Below are 22,549 nucleotides of genomic sequence, written 5' to 3' on the forward strand. Positions count from 1 at the left end.
AAGTCTGTTATTTTCCTCTACTCCCCTATGCGAGTGTGTGCCGGACTGAGGAGCCATCCCAATTATCCCGGACGGTTTGGGGGCCCGCATCGCTCTCCCTCCCTCTCCTGGAGACTGTGATGAAGCACTGCAGACACACACGCCTGACAAGACATTTGTTCACCCCGCCGTATGATGTACAACGTGGATCACACTGCTTTTGGGACGAGCGCGCTGGATGTACGCGATGGCTAGAAAATGTTGATGAGACCTCCGATCTTGGCTCGGCTTTCCTCTTGAATAATAATATCGTAAAAAATAAAATAACACACCGAATGCAAATGCACCCCTGGCAACGCATACATACACACGCATACCGCCCGACCAATGTCTCACTTCAGCTTTTGTTCCACTTGCTCGTTGTTGTGTTATCGTAGTATGAATTGATGTATTGGGCAATATATTTATTGTTCCTACCGTAATTAATAACACACACACAACCACACGCGCGAACACACACACACGCGAGAACACACGCACGCGAACACACACACACACACACACACGTCTGACACTTTATTTAATCCTTAAATGTCTGCAACGACTTTCACAGGTCGGGATGAAGGAAAAGAACCAAACGACAAATAAACGGCATGTAAATATATACATTCAAAACATAGCAAGGTCAAAAAGGTTAAATAAATACAGGACAGCCCGAGAAAAGGTGTAAAACTAAGACAGGTGGCATGCAAGTGTGTGAGTTGTGAAAGCAACTCAGCAATCATAGGAAAAAGGTAGCGGTCGTACCGCTGGCGAAAGTAAAGTGACGCACGTCTCCGTGGGGAGCGAAGAGGTCCCGACCCCGCCATGGGGTCACCATGGCGACCGTCGGCGGGACGAAGCAAAAAGTGGTGGGTGTCAGTCATGGACCTATTAAAGGTGTCAGTAGGCCTACGCGATGTTTAGCAGTTAAAGCTGAGCTGGGAAGGCGACGCATGTCCGGAGGTTTGGCGTATATATATTATATATATATATAGATATTTTTTATGCGGCCTTCCAACGTCTCGAATGAATTCACAATTACTTCCACGTTGACTTTTTTTTTATTTTTTTACCTTTAGTAAAACACTTATTTTATTTTGATTTATTTGAACAAATATGTGGTCGTGGCACACACACAAGGAACAGTTATTAACGACCGTCTCTCGGTGCTGGGAATGTTAGACGTTCTGTTATTAGTAGTGATGTCATTACCGATTATTACAAAGGCAAGGTGGTGTTTTACAGAAGACGTGACGGTGACACGATAGGGCTCTACGTCCCTCAGGTCTCCATGGACCCTTTTCGCGCAGGCTCCGTCGTTGGACCAACAAGTATCGCTCATAACACTAATTCTGGCTCTGCACCTTGTATGTACCAGAGCGCGATTCAGTTGAGCTATTACGTCTACTAGTCGGGCCCTGTTGCCGTAAAAGGCGCAGCGTAATCATGAGCGTTATGAGTGACACCTGTGTTGGTCCTATGGTGACGCCTCCTTGAAAAGGGGTTGGATCAAACGGAAATAAAACTTGATTGGCTAGTCAGAAGAACATTTGAGTTCAGACGCAGCTGAACAGAATGGCTTGTAAAATAAATTCTAAAAACTAATTAAGCCAAAAATGGTAGCGCTGGTACAGCCTTATAACAGTCTTAGCATGGAAATTGTGAGCACTGAAGAGACATGGTAAACTAATGTTTTCTTTACCCCACCCTGGTGAAATCTCCATAGTTGTGAGCTTGATAATGTTAAGAAATAAGAACTCTATTCAACTGATGGAATCTCTTGATGGTGAAGATTTTTAAGAAGATAAATAAATACTGAAAGTGTTCCTGTTAAGCAGCGCAGGTACATTGACCATAGAAACAGAGTCTCGCTTAAGACGTAACAGACTTTTACAGTGCTTTCACGTAAAAAAACGAAATAAAATAAACCATATAAAAAAAACACAAACTATAGGTATTTCCTTCCAACATCAAATGTCATTTCTTGCGATATTTCCACCAGGATTTCCCAAATGATGATCCTTTTTCAAATAGATTGGGGGGTAATTTTGTGTAATGTCTAATATGGCTGTGTGTTTGTCTGTCGCACTAGATATTGCTTTCCCGCCTAAAAGCAGAGACAATATTTCACATTAAGAAAGGCCACACAAAATATCCTCAGAGCCCATTACATTCAATTTAGAAGAGTTTCAATAATTTATACACTAAAGTTAATCCTTCTCCAACAATTGCTGGTATGTTTTACAAATGCATGTTGACAAAATGTACAAAAAAACAAGAATTTCTTTCCTCTTTTAGCTTTTTGCTTACAGTAGTGTTAACGATGAATGCGCTGTTGTTTTTTTAGACGTGTAACCTTCGGTCCTTATTCATTAAGGAATCATTTGAACCGATTCAATCTCATCAGCATAAATAGGAGACGGTATCCTAGCCTACCGTTTAGTGATTTGGAACTTCAACTCTATCACTCGCAGTAGTCAATCTGGGAGCAATTCTGAACAACAGCATTTCAAATATTTTCAACAATATTTTCAACCGTTTCAAAAGGACTATAGGGCTGTTTCTCTGGACCCTTGTGAATAAAAACATCCTTCTTATCAAAGGTTAAACCACAACAAAAACCGTTATGAGCCTACTCGCCACGGAAGTACAACGATGTCTTCTAAATTAACCGACGCTTTAATAATATAATCACCCGATTGTAAGATCTATTGAGGCCGTATTGCCAAATAAGCTTCTGCTTTCACGTGCGTAATCACTGGCCAGCCAAATGATCGTTTCAAAACGACAGGGTGAATTTGGAGTAAATAGACATTCATATTTCTAAGCATTCATTGCACACATACTTGTGCGTGTAGTTAATGCGTTTGGGTCCACAACAATGCACATTGAATCCCACATTCAGGATACATTTTGGTTCAAAGTGTTGAATTTGATCCCGTATAAGTGTAACCCCCCCGCCCATTCTTACCCATCACTAGACCTTGGGGGCCCGAGGCCCCCACAGGCCCCCAGAACACTGCCAATCCCACAAGACTACAGGCGGCGGATCGGAGTCCAAACCCTTGGAAATCACTCAAAAGCGTTTGCTCTTACATTCGATATATACTATAAGGTATGATGTGTCAAAGCAAAACAAAAACAACACAAAACAAACGTAAAAGGCTTAATATAAATGGTGGTCAGGTTTCGTTTCACACAGCAATGGAATACTGATGGTCAGGGGGTGTGGGGTTTCCCACCCACTACGGCAAGGACTGGAACCTTCATGAGAGAGGAGACAATGTGACACGAGGATCTCTAGGGCGGGGACATAGGAGCAAAGGGGAGAGAGAGAGCGAGTAAGGGTCCCTCTGCTCTCTCTCTCTCTCTGTCTGAATCGTCCTCGTCTCAGTGAGTATGAAACATCGCCACTCTGCTATCGCTGGTTGGAGGCGTCTTTGCGATCGCCCAAAAGATGGCGGAGGAGGTTCAAAAGGGCGATGGAGAAGATCAAACCCATGACTAACCAAACAAATAAAGAGAAACACCTGCACAAGTACTCTCTGGAAACCCACTGGAAGAACGCCAGGACCCCCTTGTGGCGAAGGCGTGCCAAAATAAACCCCCCAGAAGGGGCAACGAGAAGGATGGAGGATAAACGACAACACCGTGCCAAGGTGGTGCGTCTGTCGAGACCGGTCCGGTAACACGGACGTCTCTCAGGTCCGTCCGCAAGGGAGAGGCGGGAAAAGTGTCGGCTGTGGAAAATTCATAGGAAAGAAAAACAACAACAACAACAACAACATGGTGGTCCACCGGAGTGGGCTGATTTCGGACAGGGAGTGACAGGTCTCCCGGGAAAAAAACAACTCGGAACTTCGGCGTGGACCCATTACGACGGCGAGAGCAGGTGTGTGTGTGGTTGCCGTGACGACGCCCCCAGGAGGAGAGGCTAGTAGGAGGAAATGTCGGAGGAGCTGCTGCTGTTGCTGGTGGACGTCTGGGCCCGCTTGATGTACAGGTTGAGCAGCTTCATCTGCAGGTACACAAACGGACAGCAGGGGGCGTCAGAGGCTCGGCCACCACTTTAAACACCAGACAACGCCGGACCTATCTGACTTATCATAAACCATACAAGGGGAGGTTACTTTTTATCCTGATAGCAAGTGATTACTTTGGTTAGTGATTGTGATTGGAGACAAAACCACCTAACCTTAACTCAGGTTTTAGAAGTTGTGATTAGACATGTACATTCTTCATCCCGGCTCATTCATTGGTCGCAACAGCAGCAGTCAATACAAATACAAATGAATATAAAAGAGTGAAGACCATATCAAAATATGAAGAAAGCAAAACCATGTTATTTTCTGCATTATTTATGCACTAGTCTTTCTAACATAGTAGGCCAAATCTATTCCATTTTGTCACTGACACAAAAAGGATGTTCATGTGTCTTCCACGTTACCTGTCTCGATACCATGAGGTATGACAGGACATACAAGCTCGTACCTTGCTGCCGGTAAGCTGAGCCAGGTGTGGTTTCAGCTCCTCTCCAATCACAGAGTAGATGGCCACCAGGCAGAACACGCTAGCCTTGCGCACGCTGCTTTCCGTGTTGTCGTAGCCCTGCGTGGGAGGAAAATTAGTTTTGGGGTAGAGGCTCACAAAAGAAGTGCTTTTTAAAACAGAAACTAAATGAGAAAAGGGTTATTTTTTATTCGTCATTATTTAGAGAAATAACAGCTCTGGGGTAGACACTGTTAATATAACTGTGAATATCGTCAACATCAATTGCCTTAGCATGCTTAGCATTAGCATGACTTGCAAGAGCGTTTACCTGCAGCAGGCCGGGGATGACGTCCGGCAGCAGGGAGGCCAGGGAGTCTTTGGCAATGCGTTCGATGGCCCGGGTCTGCATCTTGATGGCGGCCAGGTTGATGGGGTAGTCGGCCGTCTGCACGATGGGACACAGCACCTTGATGCACTGCTCCGGGTGGGTGGAGCTCGCCAGGGTGGAGGCCGCCTCCTCCGCCGCCCGCACCACCTGCCAAAGACAATGTCCGTGGGGGGGGGGGGGGGGGGGGGGCATCGTTGAGGCATTGCGGTTTTGGCCAATGGGCCCTGGGGCTGAGAGGTTTCGTAGGCCCCCTGAGAGGGGATTTTACAATGAAGATGTGTAACTTTTTTCCGACATTTTGCCGTTGTTGACAGGGGGGGGGGTTGGGCATTCGCCTATCATGGGCCAGTATAAAATAAAATAAAAAATAATAATAAAGATTTTTATTTTTTTTACTGCAGCTCATGATAGGCCCCCCGATCGACGTAGGCCCTGGGGCTTCAGCCCAGGCAAGCCCGTGCATTAAGGCGGCCTTGCCTGCAGGTCTAACCACCCTCTCTCCCAGCTGGACGTCCCCTGTGCTCACCTCCTTGTGCACATCCTTGTGGGCCTCCAGGGTCTTCATGATGGTGAGCTCTGCGTAGTTCTTGAAGCGCACCGGCTGGTTCTTCAGGATCTCCCTCAGAACGCGCAGCGCGAGTGCACGGATCGTGTGCTTTGAGGGGTGGAAAAGGGTATTTTAAAATCGTGGTCGTTGAATTATCAGAATACACAATACGAATATAACTAATCATATTTTTTTAACCAATGACTGCTCCCTAATACTTAACTGCTAACTTGCTAATAACTAGCTAGCTACTAGCTTACTACTCACTAGCTCCAAACTAACAACTAGCTGACTACCAGCTCCCAACTAGCTAGCTACAAGCTTATACTCGCTAGCTACTTACAGCTAGCTGACTAGCTACAAGTTAGCCGACTAGCAAAAATGTTGCTGACTACTAGCTAATAACTAGCTAGCTACAAACCAAAGACTTGCTAGCTAGATGCTAATAGCTCGCTGACTATGGGCTAACTACAAGCCAACAACTAATTCACTAAGTGAACTAAAAGCGACGGCGGCGTGTGCTCACGTCTTTGTCCCCCAGGGTCTCCAGCAGCAGCAGCAGCGTGGTCTTGAAGTGCTCCTCCCACACCACCTGGCTGTCCTCCCGGGCCACCTTCAGCAGCTCCAGCAGGGCCGCGCGGCGCTGCTCCGGCCCCCGCTCCACAGCCTGGCCCTGGGACAGCTCCTTCAGGAGCTCCCCCACCAGCTCCAGCTGCTCCGCCGGACCAGCTGCACACACACAGGGACCATGGTTGACCATGGTTAGGCATTAATAAATATGACAGGACAGATTTTGCACCACAATTTGCAAGGCATAAACTATGATGTATTCAACTGTCTGAATCTCATCAACACACACATTTGATTTCTACCACACTATGGTTATACATGTATGTGCATTGTATAAATATTTTCTCTTCTTTCACGTGAGAAAGCAATATTTAAGCCTTGTGTGACACGCAAACATTCAAGGGAATTTGTAGGTATATGTGATTAAACAAGATCCCAGTAAAATGCTAGGATATAATGTGGGACAGTATGGGACTTTACCAGGGAAGCTCTTGGGCGGGGCCACTTTGTTTTCAACACTTTCTTGCCGACGGCCTGTCACGAATAAAAAAAAGAAGAGATATTCAGTTTGAGAGTACAGTATGTTCGGAACCTAACCAATACGTTGCTCATGTCGCTAATACAATACTTTCATTACAAAGCTTCAACAAACATATCAAATATTCCAGAAAAACGCCCATTGAACATTCCCCAACACAATGTCCTTAAAGAAAATCGGTGTGGAGGAACAGATTATTGACCGTCTGGGGCGTCGTCAAACAGCACCCCCTTCAGGGGGGTCTTCTCCAGTGTGCCGATGGTGTCCGTGTAGTTGTAGGGGTTGTAGTCGCGGAAGCGGGGGCTGGAGAAGGAGCGCGGCGACGGCGTGTTCAACAGGGACGTCTTGTTGTCCAGCGCCATGCGGCCGCCCTCCCCCACGCCGTTGCCGAACCGGGGGTCCGAGTCCAGGGACGCGCCCAGTCCTGACTGGGAACAGCAACCACAACATATTGGCTCAGCCACTGAACACTGTTTGTCTACAAATAGAAATCTGTTAAGACAACCAATATGAATGTGTTCAATATCTCCAAAAACTCTCAAAAAATAAGAAAGTCTGCATATATGTAGCTCAATAAATGGTCAACTAATATCTTTGCGCAAACTGGGAAAACACAAAAACAACTTCAAACATGGGATTGGAATTCATCATTCACACAACATTCAAAACGTACAGTCCTAAATCGCGTCAATCTGAGCTAATAAACCGCAGCCAGCAGGGGGCGCTGTGGCTCACCAGGGAGTCCTTCTTGCCGTCGCGCCGCTGCGGCTCCATGAGGTCCTCCTGGCTGCGGAAGCGGAAGTTCTGGATGGCCTCGGTGACGCCGCGCAGCGAGCTATAGATCTCCTCAGAGTTCAGGTTCTCGCTGTCGAACTCCAGCAGGCTGTCGTTGACACATACAAATTTCGTTATTAGCGACTTTTGTCATGGTTGGGAAAGAAACTTGCTAACGCTAACCTAATTTAGTCTGTGTCGCGCGGACAAGCAGCCTAGCTAATCACCGAAACTGACCAATCACCAAAACGGGAGAGCATATGGCTGCAATTAACTGTAGGATTTTGTTTTGAATCCATTTCTCCGGCCTGAAAGTGAACCCCTGCACTAAGTTATGGCAGGCGTTCGCGTAACTTAATTTCCTGTTCACAGCTAATGCAGCCCTTTAAGGTAATTGAATCCCATCAATGCCGTCCCTGACTTAAGTTTTACAGCTTTCTATTTTATATTAATTGGGAAAGAAATCTTCCCAATCTCTTAATCTAAAAATGTCTTCCCTTTTCTCGATACAATCAAACCTATTCATCCAAAAATAAACAAATTATGGCCGGAAATCTAGGCCACCCAACTCCACATCAATCACAATACTGTCCTGTAATAAGTGGAGCACTGTTAATACTTTACCAGTCTCTCTAGCCCCTCTCCTTAACCTTTACAGCTACCAAGCAGTTGATGAAGAAGAAACTTTGGATGTTCAAACGCTGGCCTTTTCCTTAATGCCATTGGACCGTCGGGGTTCTTGGATCATTCCATTGCGGCCAGGCCGTATAAAGACTGAACTGAACAACAAGTGACCTCATGATGCAGTAGTGAGCATACCGGGAGCACGGAAACTTGCATGTGCACGGGCTGCAGCATGCATGTGACCCGGACACAGCGCATGACAAGACAGGACAGACAAGGCAGCTTGCTGAGCAGTAAGGCTCTATTGTTTTCTTCCATTTGAATGATTTAACTTCAACAATACACAAATTGATAACATCAAACCAACAATAATATAACGACACAAACCGATGAGAGAAACAGATTGAGGAGATGAAGTGCATCAGTGAGGGCCAGGGTATCGGCAGGTTTCAACTAACTAACCCCTTCAGTTTAAGACTTTTGAATACATTTTGAATACCATTTAGAACACAATTAAATAAAGATTTCACGCCAAAACTTGAATAGGTAAAAGACTGTCCTCAACCTGGAAGTATACACCCTCATTGACATAGTGCCATTAAGCAGTGCTGCCTGTCTGACAACAAAAGTACCATGCCTGCGTTATGAAGCCATCGCAGGCTTTGCTATCTAAGATATTTCATTTTTGTTATCCATGCCATCTGATCACTGTGACTGAAATAAGTCTCCAATTTAGAGGAAAAAGGGTTTACATCCTATGATTTGCATTTCTCCTCTAAACACTATGTGAACGCTGCACTCTGTGGCGAACGCAGGTGGCGTTCTGTTGGTGACGCCCGAGTGCCTCCTGAGGCCCTCAGACGTCTCTTAGACACTTAAGACTCTCGAGACACTTTGAATACCTCCGCGGGTACCCTGTAGGACAGACGTGTGTGCGAGTGTGTCAATAGAAGCGGGTTTCTACAGTACACTCCTTCAGGAATTGCACTTCCTTCGTTTAAACATAAATGAATGCGTTCTTAGTTTTTCATCCCCCACAGAGACCACTATCGTAGGACTGCAGTGTTGAAAGCCTCCCATGGGGTGACGACGAGAGGGGAGGGGGTGAGGTGGAGGGGGAGGGCAGAGGGAGGAGGGGGCGGGTGTTACCTGGGAGAGTAAGCACGCCGGAGGGCCCTGAGAGAGGGGGGGACGGCGGTGGGGGAGGTGGGGGCAGAGAGCGGGGTGGGGCGAGCAGAAGCGAGGCCCCATGAGCGACTGTTACCAGACGGAGGGGGGGGGGGGGGGAGGTAGGGGAGTAGGGAGGGAGGAGGGAGGAGAGAAGGGAGGGGGGAGGGAGAAGGGGAGGGGAGGAAGGAAAGTAGGGTAGGGGAGGGGAGGGAGGAGAGTTGGGGAGGGAGGAGGAAGGAGAGGGAGGAGAGTAATGGAGGGGTGAGGGAGGAGAGAAGGGGAGGGGAGGGAGGAGAGAATGTGAGGGAGGAGAGAAGGGGAGGGGAGGGAGGAGAGAATGTGAGGGAGGAGAGAAGGGGAGGGGAGGGAGGAGAGTAGGGGAGGAGAGAAGGGGAGGGGAGGGGAGGGGAGAGAGGAGAGAAGGTGAGGGGAGGGAGGAGAGAAGGGGAGGGGAGGGGAGAAGGGGAGGGGAGGGGAGGAGAGAAGGTGAGGGGAGGGAGGAGAGAAGGTGAGGGGAGGGGAGGAGAGAAGGGGATTTGTCAGGGAGGAGAAAAGGGGAGGGGCCAGGGAGGGGAGTAGGGGAGGGGGCGATGGAGAAGAGATAAGAGAGGGGGAGGTCAGCAGGAAAAAAAAGGAAAAAAAAGAGGAAGATGTGAAACAAGAGAGAAAGTCATCGGTAGCAGCAGTAAGAGAGTTAGTAAGTAAGAGTTGAGCGCTACGCTAGGGCCTGGCGGACGGGGGGGGCGGCCGGGACCCTGGTTCCTACCTGGGGGAGAGCCCGCCGTGGGAGCAGTTGGTGGGGGAGGTGAGGGGGCTGCCTCGGCTGCCTGGTTGTCGAGGAGGGGTGGGCGCGGCGTGCTGGGGGCTGGGGGAGGCCTGAGACGGGGAAGACACACACACGCAGTGTGAAGCCCTGGTCAGGCTAACGTCGCTTTAGAACAGTATCATGGGAGAGGTGGTCCTCGCTTGTGAACGTCAATCACATGGTAGAAAGTACAGTATGTCGACTGACGGGATCCTTTAAGGGCGGAACAGCGGCTACTGTCGGATATAAGAGAGTACCGCTTCATACGCGTTTTGTGAAGAATCTGCAAGAACAACTCAGTTCCCCCTGGAAAATTGTGGGAAAGTCGGATCATGGACGTCACTGGCCCAGGATGTGCTTTCTCCGATGGGACGATTTGGAACAATTATGTCGAGGGTCTAATGGAGTGGATGCAGACCGTGATTGACAATATGTGTACTATAATCCTTATGGTTGGGGTGTGTGTGTGTGTGTGTGTGTGTGTGTGTGTGTCAGAGCATGTGAGCGGAGCGTGAGCATGTGAGCGGAGCGCTCACGTAGAATAGAATGGGTTTCAATGGGAGCATCCAAGCAACCTGATTGGATAAAACACGTCACGTGAGACCCCTTCCACCCCCCCCCCCCCCCCCCCGCGCAACACGGGCTCGTGTGCCCGCGAGAGTAGCAAGATGGAGTTTGGGAAGTACTTCTACTAAAATTTGAGCGGAGCGTGGAGCGATTTCGCCGGAGCGGCAGGAAATTTAAGATGAGTGCGGAGCGGTTTTGAGCGGAGCGCCCTGGCACAACGTTGAGCGGCAGAGCGAATGAGCGGACATCCTCCTGAGCGGGGAGCGGGAATTGCGCGGCGCTCCGCTCACATGCTCTGGTGTGTGTGTGTGTGTGTGTGTGTGTGTGTGTGTGTGTGTGTGTGTGTGTGTGTGTGTGTGTGTGTGTGTGTGTGTGTGTGTGTGTGTGTGTGTGTGTGTGTGTGTGTGTGTGTGTGTGTGTGTGTGTTACCATGACGCTGTTGGTCCTCAGGTGGTTGTGGAGCAGCCTGGTGGTCCCATCCTGGAAGGTCTTGGGCAGTGCCCCCAGCAGCATGCTGAACTCTGGGGTGTTGAGCTCAAACAGAGATATCAGGACCACCTGGGCTGCCTGAGACACACACACACATACACACACACACACACACACATTATTCCGGTAACATATACACATGACAGAAGAACACAAGGGGTGTACATCCAAGTCCATGTAACTTACCAGTACTCCTATGGACCATTGTTCCAGTAACCATTAAAAACGTGTTGGCGCTACGATACCTCATCACACTCTTTTTGGAAATGAAATCCATCACATGGAAAGGTGCAGATTTCAAGCACAGGCTACGTGCTGAAGCAATGGCGGTAGTGCAATTGTTACATTCTCCCCTTTGTAAACGCGAGACGAATGCCTGCATGGATCGCAGGTTTGCTTTGGGCATGCGTCGAACCCGAAATCCGACGTAAGTCGGAGGAAGATGGTTAAGAAGCAGGCGGGCCCACCCACAGTATGGTGCGAGGTTTGGTTTGTTGTTAATCTCTTGTCCATGCTCAGACTCCCATTGCAAACCTTTCCTCCGTCATCCTCTAACGAACAACTGTGAAGGCGTTTATGCTCTGGTCCTTTAATCGAGCAATGAATTAGATTACAATCCGGTAAGAATTCTCATTGGTGACCGTTAACCACTGGTTTAAAAAAAATTGAATAAAAAAAAGGCTAAATGCAAGATTACATGCTCGTTAAGGAAAAGATGCACGGACTGGATGACAACACGCCCGGGACAGAGTTTGCTTGCTGAAGGGGTCAGGCAGAGTCTCGCTGCAGCACTGGGGGGGGGGGGGGGGGGGCTTTGCATCGTCCCATCGCCCGTTTCATCCCGCTGACAATGAGCGGCCACATGAGCGTTGGCTAAATAAAAACGGTTTCCACGGTTGTCACGGCATCATGGCGGCGGTTAGCCAGGTCTGTCTGCACGGCGGTTGGGAGGGGACGGGGGGGGACGGGGGGACGGGCTGGGGGGTTAGTGGAGGTTAAAGCTGGTAGCTACAAGCTGAGATGGGGTTGGGGCGGGGGACTCGGGGGGTGGGGGGGGGGGCGGCTGGGGGTCGGAGGTCGGTGCATGCCGTGCGGTAGCAGGGGGGCCTCTACCTGCTTGCATCTCTCCTCCACGTTGCCCTCCCCAGGCAGAGGGCCAGCGGAGGGGGGGCGACACGAGGACTCCTCCCCTGACCAGCTCTGGAGACTCTGGGGTGTGTGGTTTATTGTGTGCGCGTGTGTGTGTGTGTGTGTGTGTGTGTGTGTGTGTGTGTGTGTGTGTGTTGTGTGTGTGTGTGTGTGTGTGGGACCCGGGTCGAGGGGGAGGGAGTGGGGAGGGGGGGGTTTCGGTGAGCAAAAAGAGAGGAGGAGGTGGAAAGAACAACAAAAAAACAAATAAATGAATGAACAGAAAGAAAGGAAGACGTGAAAGCAGACCAGGGCAAATAAAAAGAGAACTGCACACACAACTGAACGGAAAAGGGGGATAAATCCATCAACAGAAATCTGGCGGGAGACCAGATTTCCCACAGTTCCACAGGGGAGAAGCATAAACAGGGGAACAACAGCCAACAGAAAAATAACAAAGAGGCCGCACGTAACTGTACCTACTCCACCTTTAAGTTCTCCGTTGAACATAAAGGTGTGGTAGGTACCCTTTGAGAGCTAATATTTGAGGGTCATTTCTTAGAAATGGCGTAGCTATCCGTCAGCTGGGAGTGAATGAAAGGTTCTGTGAGAAAAAATCGGTTTCTGGTCGACTGCCACGGCCTCAGTGTGAGACCATTTAGCATTGACCAATCAGGGCGTCTTCCCTGATTGGTTCAGCGGGGAATCCACCGCGCCTGTCAATCACAGGCGAGTGAAGTGCAAAAACTTCTCAACGGTTGAGAAACATCTCCCGCTCCTTCCCGCCTTCTCCCTGCAACTCTCGAACCGTCCCTAACCGCAGCTTTGACAGCCCCCGCGGTTACCCCACGGTCGTGGTTACCACGCCCCCCCCCCCCAGCCTACCTTGCGGACCTCGGAGCTCTTGGGCTCGGTGGTCCAGGTGATGACGCGGGAGACGGCGAGGCGCGTCTCGCTGGAGTTGACGAAGTCGGCGGGGTCCATGTGGCGGGCCAGCGCCTCCACGTAGCGGAGCAGCGCCACCTTCACCTTCAGGTTGGGCGTCTGCGTCTGGTCCACGATGAAGCGCATCAGGATGTTGAACTGCTGCTCGCACGGGAACGACTCCCTTTAGGGGGGAGGGGGGGGAGAGGAGAGACCTGGGAGGTCAGAGGCAGACTCGTGCAGATACAGAGACAGACAGAGAGACAGAGAGACAGACACAGAAAGAGATTCAGGCAAAGAGATTCAGGCAAAGAGAGAGAGAGAGAGAGAGAGAGAGAGAGAGAGAGAGAGAGAGAGAGAGAGAGAGAGAGAGAGAGAGAGAGAGAGAGAGAGAGAGAGAGAGAGAGAGAGAGAGAGAGAGAGAGAGAGAGAGAGAGAGAGAGAGAGAGAGAGAGAGAGAGAGAGAGAGAGAGAGAGAGAGAGAGAGAGAGAGAGAGAGAGAGAGAGAGAGAGAGAGAGAGAGAGAGAGAGAGAGAGAGAGAGACACAGACTATGTTACGAGGAGGACCCCCCCAGCACCCACCGGGTGACGTCCAGGGCCTTCTGGACCTTGGCCTGCACGGAGCCCAGCAGGTCGGCGCCCATCTTCTTCAGCAGCTGGGTGAGCAGCACGAAGAGCCAGTCCTGGAGGTCCTCGTGGTGCAGGCTCAGGAAGTCCACCAGCGTCTCCAGGAACATGCTGAACACCTGGGGGGGGGGGGAGACAGACAGACAGAGAGACAGACAGAGAGACAGACAGACAGACAGACAGACAGACAGACAGAGAGACAGACAGACAGACACAGACAGAGAGACAGACAGACAGACAGACAGACAGACAGACAGACAGACAGACAGACAGACAGACAGACAGACAGACAGACAGACAGACAGACAGACACAGACAGAGAGACAGACAGACAGACAGACAGACAGACAGACAGACAGAGAAAGACACAGACAGACAGACAGACAGACAGACACAGACAGAGACAGAGAGAAAGACACAGACAGACAGACAGACAGACAGACACAGACAGACAGACAGACAGACAGACAGACAGACAGACAGACAGACAGACAGACAGACAGACAGACAGACAGATTGATGGGGAGAGAGACAGACAGACAGACAGACAGACAGACAGACAGACAGACAGACAGAGATTGATGGGGAGAGAGACAGAGAGAGAGAGAGATAAGACTTTACAGGGTAGATATACCCCTGCACTACACAGGGTACATATATCTATGCACAAGAAGACTATACAGGGTATACATGCCCTATTCTATACAGGGTATAGACAACCCTATTCCTCACAGGTTATATAAACCCCTATACTACAGGGTATATATACCCCCTATATATACATACATGGAACAGTGTTTCTGACAAACATAGGGAGACAATCTGTGTTATGGAGTATTTTGTGTTATGTCTAAATTAGTCTATTATTATGAATATGATGAGGTTAGGTCTGTTATGTCAGAATTAGGAACAGTATAATATTATGAATATGTTATGTTTGTTAGGTCGACATTAACAACAGGCTATAATTATGAATATGATGATGTTACGTTTGTTATGTCAACATTAGGAACAGTATATTATTATGAATATGATGATTTGACGTCTGTTAAGTCACAATTAGGAACAATATAATATTATGAATATGTTACGTCTGTTAAGTCAACATTAGGGAACAGTCTATTATCATAATAATAATAATAATACATTTAATTTAGAGGCGCCTTTCAAAACACCCAAGCTCACCTTACAGAGCATATAGTCATCAATATGATTATTATAATTATTATTATTATTATAATAATAATTATTAATTATTATTAATTAATTAATTAATTATTATTAATAATTATTATCATCATGAATATGAAGATGAAGATGAAGATACGGCTGGCCACTTACTCTCTGTGTTAGTGGGTCCGTGGCAGTGCAGACGCATGCAATAGAAGAACACACCGTTAGTCAACACCTACCAGTTAGTTTGACATGGGAGGACACTTAAAGGTGCTGTAGGTACGATTTAAAGGCTATTATTTGAGGGTGATTAATTAGGAATGACGAAGTCATCAGTCAGTTATTATTGAGTGAAATGCATCTTGAGAATATCTGTTTGTAGATGACTGTGCCTGCCTCTGTATGAGACCACTTTGGTGTCGGACAGCTCCTGGCTAATTTCGGACCAATCACAGGCCTCTCTTCCGTGATTGGTTTCGGGGGATTCATCATGGCGATTAATCGCAGGTGTGTGAATGCAACACTTCTCAATAGTGGAGATACATAGCGAGGTGGGGAGCAGAGTGAGGGTGGACATTTCTCTGGTTGTTTAGTTTCAAAATTGTGCTCTTTTCCAATCTCTCTAATACCCTCATTTGTTACCTACAGCATCTTTAATTCAGTATCGAATGCTGCAATGGATGCATACAAAAAAAAACTATGCATTTGATTGACACAGGCAGAAACAATATAAAGAGCGATCCAGGTTAACATGACAGCAACACGCCACAGCTTCACATGTCACGCGAAGGTGTTTGTCTTTAGCCAGGTACATGAGGTCCTAGGGGGAGTCTGTTGCTAGGCGCTACACAAAGCCACTATTGGGAGTTTCACCGCAGGAGTCCGGAGGAGCTGGCTTCAGAAGCCCCCCACAGGGGACACTCAGCTATCCATCCCGCTATGAGGAGAGTCTCAGGAGCTAGGGGGGGGTGGACTCCTAGTTGAAAGGTTCTAGGTTGGATCCCAGACGGTCTGTGGGCCTACCTGTGGGGCTTCTTGAGCGAGAGGTTCCTCGGTGACCTGCGTCAGAATCAACTGGAAGTCACTCGGAGGATGTTCCGTCCTAAGTGGACTGGGGACCTAACGTCCGGCTGGACAGAGTTAATGTGTAACATAACGTTTGCCCTCTACAGCCGTTCCAATGGGTCACATTTTAGGTGCACTCATGAGATATGTTTCTCAGCTATCCTCCATCAAAACCCGAACCCGTGCAAACACTGCCAGGAAGACTTCCTTGGTGTGTTTTATCAGCTTGTGGTTTAGTTCAGGTTAAAGGGACAGAAAACATCATGGACCCATCATAGATGTTCAGGATGATGTTAGGGGGAGCAGAAGAGCTCAGGTTCATATGGTTACACTGTGGACCCCCAGAAGAGCTCGGGTACGTACGGTTACAGTGTGGACCCCCAGAAGAGCGCAGGAACATATGGTAACAGTGTGGACCCCCAGAAGAGTTCAGGTACATATGGTAACAGTGTGGACCCCCAGAAGAGCTCAGGTACATATGGTTACAGTGTGGACCCCCAGAAGAGTTCAGGGACGTACGGTTACAGTGTGGTGTGGACCTTGTGGGGGGAGGGTCTTACCTTGCTATGGGGGTCTGCGAACATCCGGGTGAAGATCTCACAAAGCCTCTTGAGCTCAACACGGCTAGCGGAGGGAAAAGAAAAATGTTGCAGATTTGTAAATCGCCAATTAGTGGACGCCCAATGAGATCGCTAGTCGTTTGGCAGGGCAGCAACAGCAGTTGCAATAAAGCATATTCTAGATTCAAGAGCTTTATTTAGATATGTTCAAGAGGGCAGCGTACTTATTGGGTTTATTAAGGCCCTTGATATCATCAAGAGCCTAGAGTCAGCCTCCAAAGTTTGTAAACGTTTAAAGAATTGACTTTCCATGTGTATATCTATGAAGGTGATGTGTTTTTTCCCCTCATCTGTTTAAACAAAAATGTGTTTTTGTTTTGTTGCATGTAGAAACTGTGTGTGATGTTTTATCACCTGTGTTATCATATCAATCTTGTAAAAGAGATCTTAATCTCGAAAGGCTCTCCTGGTAAAACCAAGGTCAAATACACTAAAAAAGAACACACACACAAGCATACCCCCAAATAGACACCCTAACGTAAACAGACAAACAAACCCTGTCACACACACACACACAAACACACCCCGTCACACACACACACGCAAACACACACATACCCCAACACACACACACACATACCCCAACACACACATACCCCAACACACACACACACACACACACACACACACACACACTGAAGCATACCTCAACACAAACACACATACAAGCACACCCTATCCCTACCTGAGCACCCTCTGGCTCCTCAGCAGGTTCTGTAGCCCCAGCAGCCCCTCCTTGCGCTCCGACCAGTTGGCGCTGGCGCAGTGGTTCAGCACCTCTGCCACGTCCTCCGTCTGCCGGAGGAAGTGCCCGCCGCCGCCGCCGCCGCCGGAGGTGCCGTTGCGCGAGCCGTACGAGCGCTCGGAGCAGGCGCTGGACGCGTCACTGTTGGCGTCGTCGTCAGAGTACACGCCCGGCGACTCGAAGCGCCGCCGCACCGGCCGTCGCTAAGGAGGGGGGGGGGGGGGGGGGGGGGAGAGGGGAGGGGCATGTCAGGTGACTCACAGGTCAAGATGAGATTGAGGTTGGGGGGTCGGATCCCGGCGGCCATGCATTTTGCGTACTACGTCACACACACACACACACACACACACACACACACACACACACACACACACACACACACACACACACACACACACACACACACACACACACACACACACACACACACACACACACACACACACACACACACACACACACACACAGACGTGCACAGGAGAGGCCAACGCAAGATGGGATGCAGTGGTGAGCGTTCTGACGCCATGTGTTGACCTTCTGGGGGTCCGGCATGCGATGGGCGGGGGGGGGGGGGGGCTCCGGCGAGGAGGGGACAAGCAGGGTTTGTGGTGGGATATGAGTGAGAGAGACAGACAGACAGACACGTTGGTGCCCCGGAGACGGGGGGTTTCGACCCTGTAACGGCAGTGCCTGGCGACTATCAAACACACACATACACGCATGCACGCACACAACTACGATTTGCAGGAGGACATCATGGCGACACACTGGTGTGTAGTACGCAGCAGCCAGGCTAGTGAGAGCTCAGCAGTGAGAAGAACGTGTGCAGCATGCAGCGCTCTGCATGCAGTGAGGACAAAACGGTCTGGACGGCAGGAGAACTGGGCTGTACCTTATTCCTCGAGTCGCCTAACAACTGGGACAACCATCGAGAGGGAGGAGCAGGAGGAGGAGGAGGAGGAAAGGGTAGAGGGACGAGGGTGAAAAGGGGAAAAGGGGAGTAAGAGGGGAGGGACGAGCAGAAGGAGAGGGAGAAGTAGTGAGAGGAGGAGGAGGAGGAGGAGGAGGAGGAGGAGGAGAAAGCACAAGGGAAAGTCACTATGGAGCTGGACCATTTGTGGTCACACACTCTGACCAAACCGAAGTAGAGCGCCAGAACATCGTTCGTAAATGGCTATTTAAGATGAATCTGATAACCCTGAAGGTGTTCTGTATATTCGAAAAGAGATGTTGAGGGGAAACCAAACCTCTCTAGCCAGAAGGTTTGATTGACGTTACCTGGTGACCAAGAACAGCAAATAACAGGAGACTCATGCAATAGCACGGTTTAACCCATAGAGGGCAGATTGAATCCATATTTACATCTTATCCTATGTTTTCTCAGTATTTAGGGGGCAATATTATGTAATCCTTTTGACTTTTCATCTACTATACGTTGTGTACATTTTTGGTTTTCTTCTAACGCAGAGATATATAAAGACTTCCTTAAGGAACAGGATCAATCACCACATGGCTTTTCATACAAAACGGTTATTTCGGTTTTGTTTTTCGTTCAAAACAGTGTGATATAAAGACTATCCTTGAGGACCAGGATCAACCCCTAGCCCTCCTAAGTACCCCAGTGCATGGCTTCTTATCTACACTACGACACGATAATACAATATGCAATAACTACATGGCTTCAAATCTACGGTACGATAATACAATATATAACAACTGCATGGCTTCCCATCTACACCACGATAATACAATATGTAATAACTACATGGCTTCTCATCTACGGTACGATAATACAATGTATAACAACTGCATGGCTTCCCATCTACACCACGATAATACAATATGTAATAACTACATGGCTTCTCATCTGATAAACAATATGTTATAACTACATGGCTTCTCATCTACACCACGATAATACAATATGTAATAACTACATGGCTTCTCATCTGATAAACAATATGTAATAACTACATGGCTTCTCATCTACACCACGATAATACAACATGTAATAACTACATGGCCTCTCATCTGATAAACAATATGTAATAACTACATGGCTTCTCATCTACCCTACGACAATACAATATGTAAGAACTGCATGGCTTCTCATCTACACTACGATAATGTAATATGTAACAACCCCATGGCTTCTCATCTACACCGAGGTGTCTCAGGGTCCAGTGTCCCCCTCATTCTCACCAGGGCGTCGGCCACGGCCGCTTCCACCTCCGTCCCCGTGTCCAGGATCTTCATGGCTTGGACGGACGCTGAGATGCGGGCCTGGTGCGACAGCCGGTCTGAGGGCAGGGGTCACAGACACCAGGGTCAAAGATCAGATAGGGAAGGCTTTGATGTGGTCATGGATACGGGCTCAAAATCAAAGTGCCGAGCAGATGATGAATACTGTTTTGAGGCTTTTGAGGGGTGCAGAAGGTAAATAACAACGTTAAACATAGTCGCCTTTGAATAAATATTAATAAATAAATATGAATATTCACAAATGTTCCATTTAAGGTCGGAGTTCACCTGGTGTTTTCAAAATGAAACAAAAGAGTCAAGCACGGTTTCAAAATAAAGAATGAAAATATGCAAAACAAAAACAAAACACAAATTCACCCAAATGACCAAAAGAATAATAGTGGAACATTCTCAGCAAACTGTTATACAAGCATAAAACTGTACAATCATTTCCACATCTCACAGCAGACTCCCTCTTTTGTCTTCGCCACTTTAAGGAATATCAGAATACAGCATGTTACAGCCCATTTAGTGATGTGATAGCCCAACAAATGTAAGTGAATGTAGAAAACAAAGTCAATGATGCAGGCCGGCGATGCACTAGTAAAGGCTGTTAAATATGACTGAATGACCCAATAAGTCTTTGCAAACATCAGTGCAACACACACTCTTAAGCAGAATGAGTTGTAACCGACAAGCTGGCTCCCTAGCTCCCTGCAGTGACCCCAGTATCACTGAGCTGGCCACATCGCCAGAACCAAGTACCTCTGGAACGTTTTGAACGTTAAATGCCAAACGTTGGTCCGCGGAGATGGAACGAATCTATTGAAGGTATGGGTTGTAGGAGGACTTGCTCAAGTAACTTCTTCAAATGTCCCGTATGAGTTATCTAGTCAATTTGCTCTACCCAATGTCTCGTAAAAAAGCTTGAAAATCAAGAATGTCTACAATAAAAGCTGAAAGTCTACAATAAAGGCCAGTGTCCCTACGATGCTTGATTCATTCCATCAAACATGCAAAACAAAGTAGAACTTGCGGGAGGGAAAAATAGCACATTGTGCCGTCAAAACATAAACCCTAAAGGCAGTTTTTGCTTTAAACTCCCCCTAGTTGCAACAGCTATGCCTTGCAATGACATTCTTTTTTTCATGGCCTGACCAACAACAGGGTACAACGACCCCGGGTTCTGTCTAACTGGGGGGGTTCTGGGTGGAGGCGGGGCCACCGTCAGGTCACCTGAGTAGCAGTCGGTGGCGGAGGAGGAAAGGGCGCTGGTGGAGCGAGAGTGGCGTCGGGTCACTGAGGGAGGAAGTAGAGTTAAGTCGTTGACCTTATAAGGAGTCGGCAAGCGCGGTGGCTCAGCCGGTGTTGCCATGGCGCCGGCGATAGAGAAGGGCTTCCTGGGTATTTGGTTCAGTTAAAGCTGAAGCCGTATCGCAGCTAACAAGCACATAGGGGCCGCTTCATCCATTTATCCGATAAAAAAACAACCAAATGAACAAAAACATGTTTATAATAATGCCCATAACGCTCCTCGCTCTCTTCAGACTAAACATGCTTGAGCTTCTGACCGGAGATCACTTGAAGGCCAGATTGACCCGTACAGAATTAGTAAAGAAAATGAAATAGACTAGAATAGAACAAGGAAAGAGAGGAAGTTTTAAGTGTGCATTCAGGTTACCATCACAGAAACGACGCATGCAGAGAGATGACCGTAGGTCTCCACACACACACACACACACTACTCACCCAGGGGGGAGAACCCCCGGGTCGGGCTGGCGTCGCGACTGCTCTCGCGACTCGTGTCACGACTGCAGCCCTGACTCATGCTGGGCCGCGGGATTCGACTCCGCGCTGCCCGGGAGGCGCGGTCGAGAGAGGTTCACGCAGACAGGTGGAGAGAGAGAGAGAGAGAGAGAGAGAGAGAGAGAGAGAGAAAGAGAAAGAGAGAGAGAGAGAGAGAGAGAGAGAGAGAAAGAGAGAGAGAGAGAGAGAAAGACAGGTGGAGAAAGAGAGAGAGAGACAGACAAACAGACAGACAGCAGCAGAGGGAGACGGAGAGGTTAAGCACACAGATTGAGGCACAGACAGAGAGCCCTGTAGCTCAGAGCTGGGGGAGGAGGGGGGAGGCGGTTAGTCAGCCAAGAGACACCAGGAGCAGGAGGACTGATTGCAGAACGGTCGTGAGGCAGAGGGTATAAGTTAGTAGGAAAATATTAAGTGAGAGGAAGGTTTCTCGGTGGTTTATCTCCTTAAATTGACACCTGTAATTTTTGGACATCTGTTGTAAAGCCTGACCCATCAGGGGTCCTGACCAATCAGGGGGCCTGACCAATCAGGACATACATTATCTGTAGTCAATGCGGATCCAGTGATTTCAGTAATGTAATCAATAAAGCCACATCCTATGAATGATATATTCTACAAACATATGTTCACTCATTGTTTACAAGGATACTGCCCCCACGCCAGAAACCAGCCAGCCAGCGGCGACACGCTAATCCACGTCACACAATATCCCAGCCAGTGAGAGCAGACTAAACCTTCTTCAGAGCTTTGTTTCTCAAAGTCTCCGGCCGACTAACTGGGCGGGGCTCATCATTCCACCATGCCCATCGCTCCTCTGTCCGCAGTGATGTACGAAGGAAACACTGCCCTCTAGTGGCGGTGGACGCCGCGCTCCAACGGCCGCCGCCAGAGACAGACGGTAACACCTGGCTGGGAGAAGGTCAGGAATTGCCTCGCTTTTCCGGTCTTGAAAGCAAATTCCGTTCCCCTACTTCCTTTGAGCGGTTTGCCGGTCTGACACACGCCCGGATTGTGTGTGCGTCATTTTGTGTTTGTGAGTTTGTGTTAGTGTAAGTTTGTGTGGTGTGTGTGTGTGTGTGTGTGTAAGTGTCTGTGTTTAAGTGTGTTGGTGTAAGTTTATGTGTGTTTAAGTGTGTTGGTCTAAGTTTGTGTGCTTGCATAAGTGTGTTGTTCTAGGTCTGTCTTAGTGTACGTGTGTGTGTGTGTGTGTGTGTGTGTGTACGTCTGTGTTA

At 48.5% G+C, this 22,549-nt stretch overlaps 1 protein-coding gene across 5 annotated transcripts in view; it reads right to left on the minus strand.

Moving 5' to 3' along the window:
• Window positions 1–540: 540 nt before the first annotated feature.
• Window positions 541–22,549, minus strand: part of LOC130380386 (CLIP-associating protein 1-B-like) — a 51,907-nt gene continuing 29,898 nt past the window's right edge. For 3 of the 5 annotated variants that reach the window (XM_056587567.1, XM_056587570.1, XM_056587569.1), the window contains 17 exons: window positions 19,470–19,567; window positions 18,160–18,183; window positions 17,208–17,470; window positions 16,463–16,526; window positions 13,620–13,783; window positions 12,998–13,220; window positions 12,098–12,193; window positions 10,925–11,062; window positions 9,890–9,999; window positions 7,291–7,438; window positions 6,758–6,983; window positions 6,498–6,551; window positions 5,974–6,176; window positions 5,427–5,555; window positions 4,841–5,047; window positions 4,513–4,629; window positions 541–4,039 (listed from right to left, as the gene is read on the minus strand). In XM_056587567.1, coding sequence (XP_056443542.1) covers window positions 3,956–4,039; window positions 4,513–4,629; window positions 4,841–5,047; window positions 5,427–5,555; window positions 5,974–6,176; window positions 6,498–6,551; window positions 6,758–6,983; window positions 7,291–7,438; window positions 9,890–9,999; window positions 10,925–11,062; window positions 12,098–12,193; window positions 12,998–13,220; window positions 13,620–13,783; window positions 16,463–16,526; window positions 17,208–17,470; window positions 18,160–18,183; window positions 19,470–19,567 — 2,348 coding nt within the window. In that variant the 3' untranslated portion in view covers window positions 541–3,955. Of the gene's footprint in view, window positions 4,040–4,512; window positions 4,630–4,840; window positions 5,048–5,426; window positions 5,556–5,973; window positions 6,177–6,497; window positions 6,552–6,757; window positions 6,984–7,290; window positions 7,439–9,889; window positions 10,000–10,924; window positions 11,063–12,097; window positions 12,194–12,997; window positions 13,221–13,619; window positions 13,784–16,462; window positions 16,527–17,207; window positions 17,471–18,159; window positions 18,184–19,469; window positions 19,568–21,257; window positions 21,363–22,549 lie in introns of all 5 variants that reach the window. The other 2 variants (XM_056587571.1, XM_056587568.1) reach the window with 2 other exon arrangements.

The sequence above is a fragment of the Gadus chalcogrammus genome, chromosome 4 (genome assembly GCF_026213295.1).
Source record: "Gadus chalcogrammus isolate NIFS_2021 chromosome 4, NIFS_Gcha_1.0, whole genome shotgun sequence".
Classification (NCBI taxonomy): Eukaryota; Metazoa; Chordata; class Actinopteri; order Gadiformes; family Gadidae; genus Gadus; species Gadus chalcogrammus.